At 35.1% G+C, this 20,285-nt stretch overlaps 1 protein-coding gene across 2 annotated transcripts; it reads left to right on the top strand.

Moving 5' to 3' along the window:
- Nucleotides 1–508: 508 nt before the first annotated feature.
- On the top strand, nucleotides 509–19,916 carry EMB2016 (mRNA methyltransferase EMB2016). 2 transcript variants are annotated; one of them, XM_028081456.2, is made up of 28 exons: nucleotides 509–740; nucleotides 981–1,069; nucleotides 2,701–2,824; nucleotides 3,455–4,111; nucleotides 4,267–4,635; nucleotides 4,727–4,831; nucleotides 4,994–5,176; nucleotides 5,369–5,510; nucleotides 5,599–5,780; nucleotides 5,916–6,001; nucleotides 6,084–6,132; nucleotides 6,701–6,767; nucleotides 6,869–7,347; nucleotides 7,421–7,520; nucleotides 7,788–7,921; nucleotides 12,381–12,448; nucleotides 12,528–12,744; nucleotides 12,928–13,143; nucleotides 13,250–13,405; nucleotides 13,496–13,549; nucleotides 13,648–13,856; nucleotides 13,938–14,007; nucleotides 14,164–14,489; nucleotides 16,219–16,402; nucleotides 16,490–17,851; nucleotides 17,990–18,760; nucleotides 18,891–18,962; nucleotides 19,605–19,916. In XM_028081456.2, the coding sequence occupies exons 1-28, from the start codon at nucleotides 666–668 to the stop codon at nucleotides 19,623–19,625; spliced, it is 6,567 nt and encodes a 2,188-aa protein (XP_027937257.1). In that variant the 5' UTR covers nucleotides 509–665; the 3' UTR covers nucleotides 19,626–19,916. The 2 variants fall into 2 exon arrangements, with proteins under 2 accessions (XP_027937257.1, XP_085531755.1); XM_085675629.1 differs by lacking the exon at nucleotides 19,605–19,916 and having other exon boundaries at nucleotides 18,891–19,212.
- The last annotated feature ends 369 nt before the right edge of the window (nucleotides 19,917–20,285 follow it).

Genomic DNA, 20,285 nt, shown 5'->3' with positions numbered 1-20,285 from the left:
TTAGAACTAATAATTTTTAATTTTCCTAAATTTGCTCATAGTAACTCGTGGAAAATGCAAAAGGGCCCGGTTTTTTATGATAACAAAAAAAATTAGAGTAATTATTAAATTAAAAATGTTACCAAAATTTAGAATAAAATTATAAAAATTTCCATAAAAATAATTATCAAACTAAATAAATTTTACTGTAGGCAATTTCTTTTTTCATTATACACAATTATTTAAGTTTAGAAGAGAAAAATAATAAAAAAGTGTATATAAAAAAGTTAAAAAATAGTAAAATTTTATTTTAATTGAAAAAATAATTATAAATATAATAATTTTATTCATTAATGAATAGATATGTAGCTACGCTTAACATAGTTAAAGGTTAATTGTTTAGATTTGACATCCAATGATTTAGGAAAAAGATGAAGAATAGCATTATTTGTAATTCACCCAAACTCGCGAAAATGAAAATGAAAATGAAAATGAAAATGAAAATAAAAAACTAAGAATTCCCTTTCCCTCTCTCCTTAAGCACCACTCTCTCTCGTCTTCAGAGGTCGGCCACGAGCGCGGAACCCATAAAACCAAATCTGCGTTCCACCCAGGAGAGAGAGGCACTTTCATAAACCCTAGAATTTAAATTTTCATGTGTCTTTCTTCTTGATCTCAATTTTCTCATGGGTCGACCAGAGCCATGTGTACTCTTCTCCCAAACCTTCGTTCATCCACACCTCGATGAGTACGTCGACGAGGTAACGTCATCTTTCGCTTCTCTCTATCTCTCAACGCGATTCTTTCTTTCAATCGCATTGCCGAGTGGGAATTTAATGAACTCTTTTGGGTAAGCTTTGAGCGTGGTTGGTGTTGGCTACTCGCTACTCTTCCTCATCGTAGTTGTGTGGTATTAGCGACTGTGAAGTTTGGAATGTGTTTCAGTGGGTTTGGTGGGTTTCTTGTGGTTGGGTGTAGTAACTGAGAGTCCTTTCTTGCAGGTGATTTTCGCAGAGCCCATTGTTATCACCGCGTGTGAGTTTCTTGAACAGAGTGCGTCATCAGTTGCTCAAGCAGTGGCACTCATTGGGTATGTTATTTTTGTGTTGGGTTTTTGAAATTTGTTTGGAGTGATAGAAGGGTGGACTGAATAGTGGGGATACTTTCTTGCTTGGTGGTATTGAGAGTTGGATTGTTTTCTTGTTTCAAAGTGTGATGTAGTTTGTGGTTGTTCTTGCTTGCTTTAGATGACCACATTGTGTAATGTAATGTAGAAGAACACTTTATATCCTTCGGAATTGGTTGGAAGAGTTTGTAGTAATTTTATGCTGTTTAGTTGCGTGTCCAACCCATTTTTTTTTTTAATGTATGATACATTACTTTTAAAGCTATCTGTACTACTTTTCACATTAATTGTGAAAATTACGTGGGATTGGCTTCACAAGCGCCTACTTACTTGTGCTAATGAAAAAGGCTTGTACCTTATCAGATTTTTTTAATCTTTTTGTGATAGTGGTGATTGGTGAAAGGATTAAAATATATATATATTTTTTTTATTTCTGTAAGCTTCATGGTTAAGCTTATGGAATAAGCACGCACACGCGTGATAAGCTGAATGTAAGTGCTGAATTAAGTTGTTTATTGGGTACACTCTGGCTTGGTGTTGCTCATGTTTAATTTATCCTCAGGATTGTTTTGCTTCTGTTTTTGGTTGGAAGTTTATGTTTTATGGTGTCCAACTCATTTTTCGTGTGTATGATACATGAATTTTTAAATCTATTTGTACTAGCATTCACATTAAACGTGAAAATTTAGTGGGATGGGCTTCAGAGCACCTGGTTATTTGTTCCTATGGAAATGGCTCATGACCTCGGTGTAAGTTTTTTTTTTTTTTTAATCTTATTCCAATAGATCTGATGGTGTCATGGTAATTTGTGAACAAATCAATATAAGTTATTTTTCTTAGTTTATTTCTGTAAGCATCATGGTGAAGCGTATAGTATAAGCATGCATGTTAAGCTGAATAAAAGGGGTGAATTAAGTTGTTTGCTGGATGCACTCTGGCTTTGTTGGTGTTGCTCATGTTTATATCGTCCTTAGGATTATTTTGCATTTATGATCAGCTTATGATATCAGCATGTCTATGATAAGCTAAAAAGAAGTTGAGTTAAGTTGTTTACTTAGTGCACTCTGGCTTGGTGTTGCTCATGTTTCATTTGTCCTTAGGATTATTTTGCATTTATGATTGTGGTTAGAAGTTTATACTCTGTTTTGTTGTGTTGAACTCATTTATTGTGCAAATGATACATGAATTTTTGAAGCTATTTGCACTAGTTTTTCACATTAAATGTGAAAAATTACGTGAGATGGTCTTCCAAGCACCCACTTATTTATCCTTATTAAAGTGGCTTATGACCTTGTTATAAGTTCTTTTAATCTTATTGCAATAGGTTTCATGGTAATTGCTGAAAGTTATTAAAATAAGTTTTTTTTTTTTTAGATTATTTCTGTAAGCTTCATGGTAAGCTTGTGATATATGCACTTATAGATAAGCTTAAAGTAAGTGCTGAATTAAGTTTTTAACTTGATGCACTCTGCCATGTTGCTCATGTTTAATTGGGCCTTAGGGTTCATGTTTACTCGATGCACTTTGCATTTGTGGTTTTGGATGACTTTTGAAGTTTTTATAATAGTTTAGTTCATTGCTGGTGACATTTTCAGGGCGACTTCACCTCCATCATTTGCAATAGAGGTTTTTGTTCATTGTGAGGGAGAGACGAGGTTTAGAAGACTTTGTCAGCCCTTTCTCTATTCACAATCTTCATCAAATGTACTAGAAGTAGAGGTATTTATGAAATTTTAGATAATTTTCTAATCTGGCTATTATTAAGTGTCTGGTTTTTTTTACTCAAACTGTTTTTAATATTAATTTGCTTCTATATTCCGTTTGGATTTGTTCAAAGGTGTATTAATATTGTTGTATTTTCTGTTTGATCTACTAATTGTATGGTGTAGTTATTTAACTTTTGTTTTTTTAACAAATAGATGTAAAATATGTATTTCATGAGAAGTAATTTGTATGTCAAACTTAGTTTCTAAGTTCTTTTCTTTTTATCATAGAATAGTTAAGTAAATATTATTTTTTCACATGATTTGATCTAATATAATTTGTTTGGTGACTGATACTAGTGAAAAGGATATTATTGAAATTCCGAATAGGTATGATCTTGTTTGCTTATCATATATGTTTTTACAAGAGTAATGTATACTATTAATTTGCCAAAGATGTTTGGTGGATGCATTGTCCTCGTTATTTCACCTTATTTCCTAAGGTTGTGTTCTGGTTGTTTATTTTGAAGGAATACTGTCTTATTTTGCTAATGTCCCAAGGGAGATTAAGAAAATGATTATTTAAAAAAAGATTTCTATCAAAAGATTTGTACCGTTTTGGTGTTTACTCCTTTCTCTTTCTCAGGCTGTTGTTACAAGTCATTTAGTTGTAAGGGGCAGCTATCGCAGTCTGAGTTTGGTTATATATGGCAACACAGCAGAAGATCTGGGTCAGTTTAACATTGATATTGATGACAATGCATTGACTGATCTTGTTGATTCTACTGAGGGGAAGCTTGAAGACCTGCCGCCTGCATTACACTCTACTAATTTTACAATTCGTGATTCACGTTCTTCTCTGAACGTGTTGTCTATTCCAGTTCCTGCAACAAATATTTCTCTTGAAGTCAATATTTTTCTACAGTTGATGCTAAAAATTTTGGAGTTTTCAGATCTTGGGGATGCTGGACATAAAATTGTAAATACAGTAGTGTCTGCAATTTCTTCTTACATTTCCAGTGACATATGTGAATCAATCAGTGGGAGATATCAGATGTGGAAGGGGTCTGAGAATTTGGAAGAGCTGCACAGTGCTATTAATGAGGCAAGAAAAGAGCTTCTTGAGGTTTATAAGGTTCTTCATAAGAAATCTAGGAGTGAATCTTCTGAGTGTTCATCAGAGGGCAATTATCTTGAAATGGAAGCTGAAATGTTGGATTCCAAAATGTTAGTGGATATGTTTAACCGGTACTTTCATTTCCAAATACACTCTTCATGTATAGGGGATAACTGCCTTTCCCAGGTAATAAATTGTTTTTTTGTCAATTCTTCTACTAGCATCTTCCTATTAGTTGAGAAAGTTAGAATCAAATTGCATTTCTCCCTATATTGCTTATTTGCGTGTGTTTTCTGTTCATCTTCCCCCCCTCGCTAATGTATCTGCTTGCTTAATTGCAGAAGGAGCATGCCTTATTAGGATTGAGCATGTCTTATTTGCTATGTTCTGCTAGAGAGAGTTGTTTTCAGTTTGTTAGTGGTGGGGGAATGGAGCACCTGAGGATGTTCTTTTCCAAGGATGGGCAAAATTCTACTACTATCATGCTACTGCTTCTTGGTGTTATAGAGCGGGCTACTAGGTATTCTGTGGGATGTGAAGCCTTTTTAGGTTGGTGGCCTCGGGAAGATGAAAGTATTCCCTCTGGTATCAGTGAAGGTTACAGCCATTTGGTGAAGCTGATATTGTCAAAACCTCGTCACGATGTTGCTTCTCTTGCAACCTATTTGCTTCATCGCTTACGATTTTATGAAATTGCTTCTAGATATGAGGTATTTTTTTTCCAATGATTGTGCTTGATATAAATGTTTCTTTGCATTTCTAAACTCCATCTTTATCTTGTAATAATTTAATTTTTGCCAGTCAGCAGTTCTTTCTGTGCTGGAAAATGTCAGTACTGTTGGCAGGATTACAGATGTCACACTGAATATGCTCAGCTCAGCTGAAATTTTGCTCAGAAAGCTCCTGGTCAGTTTTAATTTGATCAATTATGGCTTAGCAGTATTATAAAGTAGTAATATGCAGAATTCTATTTTATATTTCCCCACTATGTTTTTTTTTTACTTGTTTTTTTCAATTTTAACTTTAAAAAAGTTTATTGTTAATGTTTGTTAACAAGTACTAATGCAGAAATTGATAAATTCGCGTGGTCCAATTGAAGATCCTTCTCCCATAGCTTGTGCAAGCAGATCACTGATTACTGGTCAAACAGATGGATTGTTGTCATATAAAACAACTTCCAGCTTGATAAGCTCTTCAAGTTGTTGCTTTTCAGATTGTGATATTGATTCACATTTATTGGGGCTTTTGAAGGTATACCGTTTTGTCAATGTTTTTTTTTTTTTTTTTTCAGAAATGTTGCCTGCTGTTGTTTGAGATGCATCTTGTCTAACTTAAACATCATGTGTCTGCCTCAAGTAAAATCTGTAATTTTTTCTGTATCTGTAAATTAATAAAGGAGATGGTATTGGAATGTGAGAGCTGGAGACTATTTTCATTTTGCAGGAGAAGGGTTTTCTTTCATTATCAACCGCATTGTTGTCATCATCTTTTTTGCGCTCGGAGAGGGGCCATGCCTTGGGACTCTTCATGGATGTCACATCATCAGTTGAGGCTGTGATCCTGTCTTTCCTTTTTAGTCGTTCAGGTTGGTTACAAATAACACTCTCATCAGTTTCATCAATTATTATGCAGGTGAGATGTCAAGTAATTTGATTAACTCTCTACCGTTGTAGGCTTGATATTCCTTTTGCAGGATGCTGAACTTTCGAGTACATTAATCCTTGCTCTTAGGGGTGGTCACCGAGGCAATAAGGAAAATTGTATTCCTCTTCAATATGCTTCCATTTTGATTTCAAAGGGTTTCTTTTGTAGTCCACTGGAGATAGGGATGATAATTGAGATGCATTTAAAAATGGTTAGTTGTGCAACAAAAATATAATTTCACGCCCACTGTTTTGCTTTGTTACTGCTCTTTCTGCTGGTTTTTCCCTGGAGTTTTAACTTTGTTTTTGGTTTGTATCTAATTGAGATGATTTCTGTGATTGCCTAGGCCAATGTCACTGACAGTCTGCTTTCATCGAATCCACAGTCAGAAGAGTTCCTATGGATTGTCTGGGAACTCTCTATGCTTTTACGGTGCCAATTGCCTTATTTGAATTGAATCTTAAATATTCTTATACAGTTTAAGTTCTAAATTAAACTTGCGGATGATTTGTAGATCTGATTGTGGGCGCCAGGCATTATTAGCTTTGGGAAATTTTCCTGAGGTATGCACTGAAATATTAGCTTCAATAATACTGCATAAGGAGGCTTATGCTATATGATTGTATTTGTTTGTATTGTCTGTTGGCTTTTACTCACTTGGGTGGCTGGATTATTATTAAGTAATATGCTCATATATGTTAGCTGTGAATTTTCCCGGCAGAACTCTTCAATGTCTGAGGAGTTTGAGTGAACAACTTTATTAAGCACTAGGGTAGCTCTTATCACATTAGAGATTATCTCAAATTTGACCGTAAAACCAATTAAAGAAGTTAGAAATAATTTGTGTGCCAAGAAGCTTATTTAAATAAGCTAAAAGGTGCTTATAAGGGTAGAAACCCACATAATATCTATGGAAACTCTTACAAATGCCTCCTAGCGTATTGTGAAATTTCATTCTTTTGTCCATAATAAATTCAGTGCTAATCTGCAGTTACAGAAATTAGATGTAAATGCTACAAAGGTAGTTTGGGTTCCAGAATGGAGTTATTATTTGTGGTATTAGACATTTTAGTACGTAATAAATTGCTTATTTGTCGCTCTTTTATAGTATGATTATTTTCTTTTCTGTAGGCTGTTTCCATCTTAATTGAAGCACTGTGTTCATTCAAGGAATCTGAATCTCTTGGGAAAAACAGTGGTACTCAAGTCACTCTATCTCTTTCTTATACACAGACATGGTATTGACATGATTTCTTCTTTAGTGGTCTAAACTGCTAGTTCTAACTCTACTGTATTCAGGATCTTCAGCGGTAAATCTTACAATATTTCACTCAGTTGCTGAGATCATTGAAGCCATTGTTACAGATTCCACATCTTCTTCTTTGGGTTCATGGATTGGACATGCCATGGAACTACATAGGGCTTTGCATTTCTCTTCTCCAGGGTCCAATAGAAAAGATGCTCCCTCGCGGTTGTTGGAATGGATTGATGCTGGCGTAGTATACCACAAACATGGGGGAATTGGTCTCCTGCGTTATGCTGCTGTATTGGCTTCAGGAGGGGATGCCCAATTAACTTCGACTAGCATCTTAGTTTCAGATCTGACCGATGTGGAAAATGTTGTTGGAGACCCTTCTAGTGGCTCTGATATTAATGTTATGGAGAATCTTGGAAAATTTATATCTGAAAAGTCCTTTGATGGTGTCACTCTTCGTGATTCTTCTTTGGCACAGTTGACAACAGCAATAAGGATTTTGTCTTTTATTTCTGAGAACCCAGTATGTAATAATCTATTTAGAATAATTCCATTTAAAATTATGTCCTTTCTTATGACACTTTTAACCAATGCAGATTGTTGCTGCGACACTCTATGATGAAGGTGCTGTAATAGTTATTTATGCCATTTTGGTGAACTGCAGATTCATGCTTGAGAGGTCCACGAACAATTATGGTAAGTTCATTACAAATTTAGAATAGGTTGCCTTCTCTTCATAATATTTGATATGCATTATGTATCAGATTAGTTAGTTAATGCTACAAACACTTTTCAAGAAAATTGCTGTTTGACAGACATGTTATATTGTCTTAAATTTTTTCATAATCATACATTTAATTGTTAATTCTGGTATCTGGTTAGGGTAGGCTACTAAATTTATGCAATTAGATTAGTTACTTCTCTATAGGTTTGCAAAATGTAATGTTCCATATCTTTGAACAGATTATCTTGTAGACGAGGGTACAGAATGCAATACTACTTCAGATTTACTCCTAGAACGTAATCGTGAGCTGAACATAGTTGATCTCTTGGTTCCATCACTGGTGCTACTTATTACATTACTGCAGAAATTACAGGTCTGTCCTTAATAGAATATTGGTGTTTTTATGTGATGGTTTGATTATATTGGAATTTCGGAACAATCTACATCTGAAATGTGAGCACATATCCTACTAACAAAAAAAATAGTTTATAAAGAGTTTGAACAGTTTATAGAGTTGGAATTGATTATTACATTTTGATTGGTAATTACATCTCAAACCTTAAAAATTTGTACATTTGTAGTTTTGTTTGGGTTTACATTATGTCTGAGCTAAAAAAGTCACCCTTGCATCTGACGGCCACTAACTGAGGCCCACTTGATGAAGCATGATATGATGTCTATCATTGAGCAAAGGATCTTTGGCCTTTCCTATTATGGAGATGTGCCACGCTATTATGTGTTCTAGATAACTATGGAAACCAGTTAATAAAGGAGTCTTTATTACTTCAGTTGGTTTGCTTTTAATTTTTCCTTTAATTGAAGTTTCTGTGAAATTTAATTTGAAGTCTCTATTAGAAAAATATTGAGCATAACATAACTTTAAAAGCTAGCTGTTGAAGATCCCACATCAACTACAAATAAGACCGGATTATAATACATAAGTGGGGTGCAATAGTCACCTTACAAGCCAATTTAGTGAAGATGAGTTAGATTTAAACTTACTTTCTAATGTCAAAACTGTGTTGTTCATTATGTGTGTTAGGATTTTTTTTGTGTCTTATCCATGCCATAATTTTATTCTTTATTATAGGTGTATCTTGCTTTTAATACTAGAATTATGTATTTAAAAACAATCCCATAGTTACATGGATTTGTTTCCTTAAAATTATCTCTCTATATTTCCTAAAGTAACCAGCAGGCACACGTATTTACTGGTCCAATGGCTTAATTATTGAAATATAGAAGAGATATATTGTTCTCTCAAAATTTGAAATGGTATCAAAGCCTATCAGTCTAGTTCTTTGGGGCCATTATACCACCGTTATCGGGCTCTTGTTAGACCATTCATAGTTATCTAATCTCACACTTGTGATGTTCATTCCTCGACACGTGTGGGTGTGTTAGAAACCTCAAATCGACTAGGAATAAAGCTGAATTATACTATATAAGAGGGATGTAATTCTCATCTTACAAACCTGTTGGTGAGGTTGAGATAAGACTAGCTTTTGTGGAACATTAACTCTTCTCTCATGCCTTGGACTGGACATATATGTGTGGTTCAATGTTCATATTGGGTATAGACTTCAATACCATATTAAAATGTGACAAGCCTAACTCAATTTTAAACATATGTGATTGGGTTTCTTTGGTTGCCATGAAACCCATTTTAAAGGCTTAATTAAGTTTTGGGTTTCTTTGGTTGCCATGAAAACCCCTTTTAAAGGCTTAAGTTTCAAGTCCATGATAGATTTGAAAATTTTCAATTGAGTTCTTATTAAATTTGTATGGTCTATTAGGTACTCAAATGAATTATATTTTTCAATTGAGTCCCCACTACTTAATTTTTATTGTTAACCGGATGTTGTGACCATTAACTGAGTGACATGGGTGGCGGTTATCTTGTTCCGTCACCTTGCTTAGTTGTCATCACATGTTATTTTATAATATTATAATTTTGTTATTTTATAATTTTATAATTCTCCACCAACTCTTTCCTCTTTTCTGGCTGCAAATAAAATCCTCCTTAGTTCTTTATAAAAAAAAATCTGTGTTTTCTTCTACCTTGTCATGCTTCACATTAGCATTCACCTTAGCATTCAGAATAAACACTTTCACTTCATTGGTATGACTATAAGAAAAATTAGCTCATTACAGTTCTCAAAAAGTGAAAGTGTTTGGCAAGTTTACCTCATGGGACCATTATCTCCCCTATACGATGTTGTTTCTGTGATCCAAAACTTTCTATCAGATGTCCTACACGACCTTTATGCACAACTCCAACACCACCACCCTTGTTCCGCAGTCTCCTAACTCAAGGTGATGTATAAGATAAAACTCACATGACCCACTTGACAGAAAAGTTAAACAGTAGAAACCCAATTGAAAATCTAATTTTGTTGAAAACCCAATAGGCCATAAAAATTTAATAGGGACTTAATTAAAAGTTCCCCAATTTATCAAGAATTTAAAACTTAACTAAGCCTTTTTTAAATGATGTAATATATACTGAGTATGGGTGATTTGTTACTCATGTGGGATTTGTTGCAAATGCTATGAGGCACATAAAACGTGATAGCAATATTTTTGTGTGCTTGTTCAAATGTATGTTAGGCTATATTGCTTCAAAAACCAAACAGGTGCTTAGTTGGGATAGTTAGTTTGAAATTGGTAATTAGAGGCTACTTTAGAGTTCTTGGAGAGAGGCTTTGAATCTTGGATAAGTAATGGAGAGGTGATTGGCAGGAAACAGGGAGGGATGAAGTTTCAACTTAAAGATTGACTAACGAGGATAAAGAAACTGGAAGATCTACCTTAAGGGTCAACTTCAACATGTAAAGAGCAGAAGAACCTGGTGAATCTTTTGGGTGGAAACAACATTAAAGGTGCTAGAAATGTTGGAAATGGTGAAAGGAGGAGCAAGAACTGGATGGGTTGAAGTATGATTCAGGAATTGGGAGATTACCCTATTCCTTAGAGATGATGCTTATGGTTGGATGAATGGGTCAATTAGGTTCAATTATATTTTGAACTCAAAAGAGTGACTGATTGGGGAAGGGTGTGGCATGGAGGCTATTGATTTGCTAGAAGTTTAGTGCTACTATGGTTTCTTTATGAGATCCCACATTAACTAGTGTACATCCTTGGACTGGTTTTGTCAATGCCATTCCAATGGTGGGAGGATTACTTACAAAACCTATCCTGGACTGATTTTTTTGATGCTGTGATTGGAGGTTCCAGTCCTAGGCGATGCAAAACCTGTATGAAATGGTACTGGGTTAAAGCAAATATGCATGAGGTCTTGAATGGGTTGAAGGAAGATGTGATGGCAGAATTAACTCACGCCCAGATGACTCTTTGCCGAAGATAGTGGATTATGTCCAAGGAACTAGATGGAGATTTAGATACATTCTTTTACTCCTTCTGTCTAAGATTTCTTTTTACCCATTGTTGCTGTCTAGCCTATAGATTTTAACTTCAGATTGTGGTAATTAGTTAATCTTTTTGAATCGTTATCAATACTCAAGAAATATATTGTTCCTTAAAGAATCAGTGTTTTTGAAAAATAGCCACGGTTTTGGTGGCCAACTTTCTGTTGGCTGCAACAACATGGTGGTGACAAATCAGGTTTTTCATGGCGGCTCATAGTGGCCCCTTGCATCCAAAGTGCAATTGGGTGTGGCAATGGGGGAAATCTTGAACAACGAGGCCATCATCTGCATAAATAAAGAAGAAGCCTTGGGTCAATGGGATCTGACCCAAGGCGCTTGGAGCCTTAATTTTTTTCTCTTATATTTCTATGTTCGGAGTAATGCATGTTGGGTCAGCCCAATAGCCTTTCTTTTTAAAGCAGAGGGTTTGGGGTAAACAACCCCACCCAAACCCAAACATCTACATCAGAAAATAAACTTAACACAGCCCACCCCATCCTTAAGCACCCCACCTGCAGCTCCTATGGTTCACACACTCCATGCCTATGCATCCTGCTCTGTTTCCAGTGCAGCTGTCCCAATACAACACTGGTGCTGTCACATCACTGCCTTCCTGCTGTCGTCCTCCTGCTGCTGCAGCACCTCTAGTTCCACTGCAAGTGCTCTTTTATTTTCATTTTTCTTTATATTTCCTCTTTGTTCAGTGCCTCCGACCCTCCCTAAATTCTTTTTTTCTTCTCAATAATTATTCTCTGAATATCTGAAACGTTTGGTCACCTATTTTACAGCAACTTGAACGGCATCTGAACATGTTAGTTCAAGAACATCCATTATATAATTAGAAATTTCGGACATTATCTTATATTTAGTTGTTATTTTAGGTCTATAACATGAATTTGGTGGTGTTTTAATTTGGTTTTATTGTTATTTGAGTTTGTGGTTATGTTATTATTACTTATTTGGTTTTCTTTTGATAATTTTAGTATTACAATTTATTTCTGAAGTTGTAAATTAACTATATGCATGTGTTGATTTTCTTTTTTGTCTGCAATGGTTCTGCATTACCAGTAATTACTTTCAATATTTTTCATAAATGATTTTTTTTTGGGTCACCAATATTTTCTGTTATCTATATCGATAGCACTGATGAATTTACATTTTAACATCTTATGGTTTTTAACTAATGAGCACGTATGATGCTATTTGAGGAGTATCCATAGGACTTAAGTGTTATATTATTTGTGTTATCTTTAGCTTAGGTTTCTTTTCTGGCTATTTGTGTTATATTTACCCTTCTTTTATCTTCAATTTCTTTTTGGTAAAAGACTGAAATTCTTCTATTAGAGGTACAGTACCTTCTGCAACACAAGGTAAAAAACTAAGATTGTTTTGATTGCATTTTAGGAAGCAAAGGAGCAACACAGAAATACAAAATTAATGAATGCTCTTTTACGATTGCACAGGGAAATAAGGTATCTCTTAGTTCCTTTTGCTTTGCATCTTGTTAGAGAATCTTACTTCTTTACACTGATCAAATCCTGGTAATTGTAGCCCCAAGCTAGCTGCATGTGCAGCAGATTTAGTATCTCCATATCCTGATTATGCTGTTGGTTATGGAGCTGTCTGTCATCTTATTGCATCAGCACTTGCTTTCTGGCCAGTGCATGGATGGAGTCCAGGTCTTTTTAACACCCTTCTTGCCAGTGTTCAGAGTTCTTCACTGTTGACTCTAGGTCCAAAAGAAACTTGCAGTTTACTCTATCTTTTGGTATGTCCATTCCATTTGAAGTTTTACTATGCAAGGTTGTGTTGTTGATGGTTTTCATCAAAACTATACATTGCTTGGTGCTTTTCCATTCTTAAATTTATGTTTTTATTTTTAGGCTGTGTACAATAAGATTACTGGACTGTTTGTATGATTAACTCCTCTGGTCTTGTTTTCTATTTCAAGAGTGATTTATTTCCTGAAGAAGATATATGGCTTTGGACTAGTGGAATGCCGTTGTTAACTGCACGAAGAATGTTGGGTATTGGAACCATATTAGGGCCTCAGAAGGAGAGACATGTCAACTGGTATTTGGAATCTGGACACCTTGAGAAACTGGTTGGTCAGCTGGGGCCACATCTTGACAAAATTGCTGAGATTATAGAACATTATGCAATTTCTGTATGTAGTTTATTCCTAAATATGAACTTCCAAATTTCTAATACAGAGTAGGCATCATTGGTGGAGCTTGCGTGAATGATTTTTTGTTGCTCTCATTTTTTGGCAGGCATTAGGGGTCATTCAAGATCTTCTGCGGGTTTTCGTTATTCGAATCTCCTGCCAAAATCCTAAGTATGCATCCATGCTTATAAAACCAGTGTTGTCCTCAATTATTCATCATGTTTCGGAATCATCATCTCCATCAGATACAGATGCATACAAGGTAAGATTCCTTTCTGCCCCTAAAATTTGTATCTTGTATTTCTTTCTTTTTACTTTGACATTTTGAGGAATTTTGTTTCTTTATTTTTAGATTTTGAGGCTTCTTGATTTTCTTGTAAGCCTGTTGGAGCATCCACTTGGAAAGGTGATTTATCTGCTTTTCCATTTGTTCTTGTCTCTTACTTTTGATATGATTATAATTACCGATGCAGTTTTAAAGCTGGTACACTTTCTCTCTGTCAGGCCCTATTGTTGAGGGAGGGCACTCTTCAGATCCTAACTAAACTACTGGATAGATGTTTTGTTATTATTGATGATGGAAAGCAGACTCCGGATAGAAGTTCTGCAAGATGCAGCTTTAATATTTATAATTGGTGTCTCCCAATATTCAAGTTTATCATGCTCCTTTTTCATTCTGAAACTTCTGAACATTACCCTCAAAGACATGACTTGTGAGCAGTTTACATTCCTGTAAATATTATGTTTTATTCAAGTTTTACAACTCAGTGATGATTTTTTTGGTGTTCTGGCAGTAAAAATTTTGAAAAAATGAGTGATGAAGATTGTGCCCTAATTTTACGATATATTTTGAAGGGTTGTCAGGTGACTCTCAATACTTTCTGTATGTACTTGTAGATCTAATTAGATTTTTTGTTGATAATGATTTGTCTTTACTTGTCCTTGGGAAAAGGGGTGCCAAAATTCAGTTGTCTTACTAGTCACTGTATAGTTGTAAACTAAGAATTCTGTTGTTTCAAGGTCCTGCCTGTTGGAAAAGAGTTACTGGCTTGTCTTACAGCTTTCAAAGAATTAGCATCTTGTGGTGAAGGCCAAATGGCATTTGGAACTACTCATTTGGGTATCCACTCTCTTTCTTATGAACTCGATCCTCAGAAAGGTGATAGGAATATGAATTATAGTGTCTCCAGTGTAGCTGAATGGAGAAAATGCCCCCCTTTACTCAGCTGTTGGATGAAGTTGTTGAAATCTATGGATGATACAAAGGAGGGTTTGTCAACTTATGCAATTGAGGCTGTCTATGCGTTATCTGTTGGGTCCATACAGTTTTGCATGAATGGTAATAGGTAAGTTTTCGTATTTTATATCTGGATTACTGCTGCTGAATAACCTGCACATGTGCTTATGATAACATGTTTTCAAAAAAAAAAATCATTTAGTCATAGTCGTGTACTCAGATCTCCATGTAATTGCTTTGCTTTTAGATTTAAGACAATTTTTGTGGTGAGGATTCACGGAAGAAATCGTTGCTTATGCAATAAATAATTTTTTATTAAAACTGACGGGAGAATATTATATATACAAAAACAAAATAATTAATTGTATATTATATTATATTATGTTATGTTATGTTATATTTTAATTTCACACACACACACACACGATTAGTGTTACTATTATTAATTATGCTGTGATAAAGTTATATCTATATTTTATATTATTATACAATAACTAATAATTACTGTAGTCAATAAAAATATGGAATTATTAAAAATATTAATAAAATATCTTTTTACTGCCCATATATTTTATAATAATAATAATTATTATTATTGTTATTTATTATTATTATTATTATTATTATGAATTACATAAAGTAATATTAATATTATCATATTTTATTTACAACCAGTTTATTATTATCATTGTTCTTTAGCATAAATTTTGTGTGCATGCCTCTATATCTATGTTTGGTTTTTGTTATTCATGTAAACTGGAAAAGCTCATATTATGAAACAATTCCTTTATCAAAGTATGTATGTATATATAAATGTTTTTTTTTTAACTTAATATGTAATTAAATGTTCTGTAATACTTATTAACTTTTTATTTTACTATCTAGATAAAATATTCTAAAATATATCCAAGGAAGAAAAATATAAGACATAAACAATAACTTGAAATTTAAAGTTTAAAACCTTAAAATAGAATGACACGTTTCACATGTTAAGCTATTTTTGACATGACTTTGAATCACGGGATTGTCCAACATGACTCTTGGTTAAATTATAATGGTCAATTTTTGACCAATCATCACTTCCGTATCTATTAGGCACCGTCTCACATACTTTTCAGCTTTTTGATTGGATTGGGCCCACTTCTCACCAAAGTCTGGCCAGGCCCTTGGGTTCACCAGCCGTGCTTGCTTTTTTTTTTTCAGTTTCATGCCTTGCATGCCTCAATTTTCTGCTCTCGTTCTTTTCTCGCTTTTAGTAGTTATCTTTTTACTGTTTGTCTTATTTTATTTTTGTGTATAGTAAACTATTTAGTCCATTTCAAAACTCAGTGAAGTGGTCATTTAATGTTTTCAGGGATTGGTACTATGTACAATTATTTGGGATTGATAACTATGTATAATCCTAAAGGATAGTGAAAGATATTACTTTAATATTTGGTCAGAGTCATGCTTTTGAAATATACGAATTACTATATACTTACTGCATTAGTTCTCAACGTAACTAATTTAGACTATTCAATTGTTGGTTGTATCAATATTGTTTCAATTTTAGTGAAAAAAATCTTTTTGTAGGTTATTTTCATACGTTCTTAAGGAGAAACAACAATTTGAAATTTCGACTTTATATTATCTATATACGTGAAGAAGTGCAACAAACAGATTATATTACATCAAGTAGATATCTGAAATCTTGATTTTATACGTTGATATCCTAAGTTTCTTAGAGCATTGAAAAGGAGGGTTTGATTGATGTATATGGAAATTTCTGCGTACTTTGTCTTGCTGTTATTATTTTTGATCCTATGGCAGGATAACTTACAGTTTCTTTTGTTGGTTAGTTTGAATTCCGACAGAGTGGTTGCGTTGAAGTACCTCTTTGGGATTTTGGATGATACGACAACATCAGTCGGCTTTCCTGAGGAAAATATAAATTACATACTACAATTAAGTGCTCTGTTAAGTTCCAAAGCTGCTATGGATGACTGTTTGGTTACCGCTTACTCACAAATCCCATTGCATCAGGTTTATAGCCATTTGAATATAGCCTCTTTCTTTAGTATTTTTTACCCGTATTACTCTGTAACTTCTGCTGCTCATTTTTTATGTAAGGTTTCCGAGTCTGTTAAGTCATTGTCATTAATATTGGAAAGTCCTGCTGGTTCCATGAAGTTTGAGGATGCTGTTTTACCTCAATATGAAGTTCTAGGTTTTTCAAATACGCATCAGTTGCTTGAAAACAGTGTTGAAAAGATTGATGATCATCTTTATGCTGGAGGGCTTGGGGACAAATTCCTCTGGGAATGTCCAGAAATATTACCGGATAGATTGACGCAGACAAATCTTGCTGCCAAGAGGAAGCTTCCATCAATGGATGGTCCGGTTAGGCGAGCTAGAGGAGAAAATTTTCAGGGTGATATCTCCTCACAAAATGCTTTTTCACGGGGTGCAGCACAGTCTACTGTTTCTTCTGGTACTACACGAAGGGATGCTTTCCGACATCGCAAACCAAATACCAGCAGACCACCATCTATGCATGTGGATGATTATGTTGCAAGAGAGAGAATTGTTGAAGGGGTTACTAATGTAATATCAGTTCCACGAGCAGGATCTACTGGTGGGAGACCTCCATCCATTCATGTTGATGAATTTATGGCAAGACAGAGGGAGCGGCAGAACCCTTCAGCAACTGTTGTGGGAGAGGCTGTGGGACACCTTAAAAATGCTTCTCCTGTGAAACCTTCAGATATGGAGAAGTTAAACAAATCTAAGCAATTGAAAACGGATCTTGATGATGATCTTCAAGGAATTGATATAGTTTTTGATGGAGAGGAGTCTGACCCTGATGACAAGTTGCTATTCCCTCAGCTGGATGATAACTTACAGCAGCCAGCTCCAGTTATTGTTGAGCAAAGTTCTCCTCATTCAATTGTTGAAGAGACAGGAAGTGATGTTGTAGATAGTGGTCAATTTTCACAGGTGGGTACTCCATTGCGATCTAACATCGATGAAAATGCCCAAAGTGAATTTTCTTCGAAGATATCTGGTTCACGTCCTGATATGTCATTAACTCGTGAATCAAGTGTCTCTTCAGACAGGAAGTATGTTGAGCAGGCTGATGACTTGAAAAATGTTCAAGTTAAGCCTTCTGGTAGATATGATTCTACAGCATCAAATACTTCATTTCCTATGTCTCTTTATAATAATCCATCTTCGTCTATGCAATTACCAGCTGATTCAAGGATGGTTTCCCAAAATTACTTATTAAAGAACAGTCCTCAACATGGTGGTATTGCTTCTGGTTCTCAAGGACTGTACGACCAAAGGTTCTTGCCCAACCAACCTCCCTTACCACCCATGCCACCTCCACCGACAGTCTCACCAATAATATCTCATGCTACCGATTCTGTTCCTAGTCAGTCAACTTCATTTGTTAATTCTCAAGCAGGCACACAGCGCCCAGTGGCATTCCAAGTGAGAAACTTTCCCTCCATGTTCTTGTTAGTTATTTCCTCCTTTTTTGGTTACTGCTACATTCGTATGAATCTTTTTCTCTTGCCTTCCTTTTTCATCTGGATAAGTGCTTAGGACATTTATAATTTTTCAATGCAGGTTCAATTGGACTATCCATCTCCCTTCAACAATGGTTCAACAGCATTAGCATCTTCTATTCCCATGCCAGATTCAAAATACTCCAGGACATCTGTGTCTTCTCCTGGGGGACCTAATAGAGTTGCTCCTCCCCTTCCTCCGACCCCACCTCCTTTCGTATCTAGTCAGTATAATTTATCATCTATTAAAACTTCTGGCTCCCAACCTTCTATGTATAATCAGACAAGTATGGGGACCACCGAACTTTCCCAGGCCTCCATTGCATCTTCAGGAGCCAGATTGTCATCATACCCTAATCCCCCGATGGGGTTTAGTAGGCCAGCTTCCATGCCATTGACTATGTTTGGAAATGTGCCCAATCAGCAACAGACTGAGAACCAGCCAAATATCTTACAAAATGTCTCTGTTCCTCCATCTTCCTATCAGTCAATGCACACAGTTACTCAGTTGCAGCCCTTGCAGCCACCCCAGCTTACACGTCCACCACAACCACCTCAGCTCAGGCCACCTGTTCAAGCTTTACAGCAGTTGGAGCAAGGGATGGCTGTGCAAAGCAATGTTCAAGTGCATCAAATAAATATGCTGCAGCAGTCTCAGGTTCCTTCAATGCAGACATACTACCAAACCCAGCAGCAACAGTTTTCACACGACCAGCTGCAGCCACAGCCACATGTTGAATACACTCAACAGCCTGGGGATGGTCAATCACAGCAGCAAGCAGATGCAGGAATGTCATTACACGAGTATTTTAAGTCTCCGGAGGCAATCCAGGTATCTTTCAATTGTAATGGCATTAATAGGAGGCTACATGACATGCTTAATTTCTGTTTTAACCAAACGTACGTACAATTTGATTTTGCACTGTTTTAAATCTTATCATTTTACTCCTCTGACATGGCAGTCTTTATTGAGAGATCGGGACAAACTTTGCCAACTTTTGGAGCAGCATCCAAAATTAATGCAGATGCTTCAGGTTGTTTTTTTAGGAACTATTTATTTCACAGGTCTTGTGGTTGTTTACTAACAGAGTGTGGGGTCACACTAATGGTTTTCTTTTATCCCTATTGATTATCTTAGAAAATCAGTTTAAACCCAACCATACAAATTTGGTTATTAAAGCGGGGACTGTTCTCACTCGTACTTTATTGTTTATACTATCTCTGGCAGTGTGGGACTCGGGGTTTATCTTACACCTCGTCATTCTAACATTATTGATTTTGAAATGAATGTGTATAACATGATGAGTGACCCTTTTAACGGATCTGGGATGGAATTTGATATCATCTTATAAAATGGGTTTAGTTTAACTTAGTTTTACAAAATTGGGTTTTAAGGTGAGGACTACTCCCCCATAATTTTTGACACTATCTCTAGTTTATTTTCCACACGGGGTTATTCTTGGTGTAGTTGTGCATATTTGGTGGGTTAAGGTCTGATAGTTATGTAATGCTATTTCACTTCCTAGCATTCTTCGTATTTAATAATAAAATAATTTGGCATAACTTAGATCTTTATAAATTCCTTTCACAAAAAAGGCAATGGTTTCTTTATTATGTTATTTGTTTATTTCATGTTCTGAAGCTGTGGTTTAAAATGGTTTCTTGGTTTCATGCAGGACAAATTGGGCCAACTATAGCCTCATTGATGACCAAGTAAAACTGTAGAATCATGACTTACCAAATGTGTCTGTAAATGTACATTCGTTATCTATATGACGAGTTGCGCTGAAGCATATGCCTCAGGCACTGAAATTTTGTTAATATGTACTTGTATGGATTTGTTTTTAATTCATTTAAATGAGCACATTATCAATTCCCAATATAATGGTTGGAATGTGGCTCATGGTGAGCTAAGGAGATGCTTACATACACTGATGTATTATCATGCCATGTTGTATGTAATGTACAGGTCTTCTCTTCGGTGCCAAGTTCACATTCAGTAAATAAGATGATCACTAACATGTACTATTAATTCTTAAGCTTCAAAATCTAGGTTAATACTTGCATTGATTTCCCATAGGAATCAACAAATATTATACTGTAATTTGAGTTTTTTGATATAAATTTTGCTTCAGTTGTTGATAAACTGATACTAGTTGCTTTTTAAAACTCTAACAACCTTATTCATCATAAATACTTAGTCTGGTGTACTTTTTCTATCTTGAACATCATAAGCATAATCATAATCATTATATGTATAACCAGTAAAATGTTTTCTTCCATATTTTTCTAATGGAACCATCTTAATTCACAAGTACCTTTTATTGGATAATCATCAATTTTTTTTAATAATATTT

The sequence above is a fragment of the Vigna unguiculata genome, chromosome 7, assembly GCF_037176805.1.
Source record: "Vigna unguiculata cultivar grain cowpea cultivar isolate G323 ecotype 2 chromosome 7, ASM3717680v1, whole genome shotgun sequence".
Lineage (NCBI taxonomy): Eukaryota > Viridiplantae > Streptophyta > Magnoliopsida > Fabales > Fabaceae > Vigna > Vigna unguiculata.
This window is presented reverse-complemented; position numbering and strand designations above follow the sequence as displayed.

Coding starts and splice junctions, on each gene's coding strand:
- EMB2016 (XM_085675629.1), top strand. CDS start 666: ATGGGTCGACCAGAGCCATGTGTACTCTTCTCCCAAACCTTCGTTCAT. Junction 4,112..4,266: donor GGGATAACTGCCTTTCCCAG/GTAATAAATTGT, acceptor GCTTAATTGCAG/AAGGAGCATGCCTTATTAGG. Junction 7,348..7,420: donor CTTTTATTTCTGAGAACCCA/GTATGTAATAAT, acceptor TAACCAATGCAG/ATTGTTGCTGCGACACTCTA.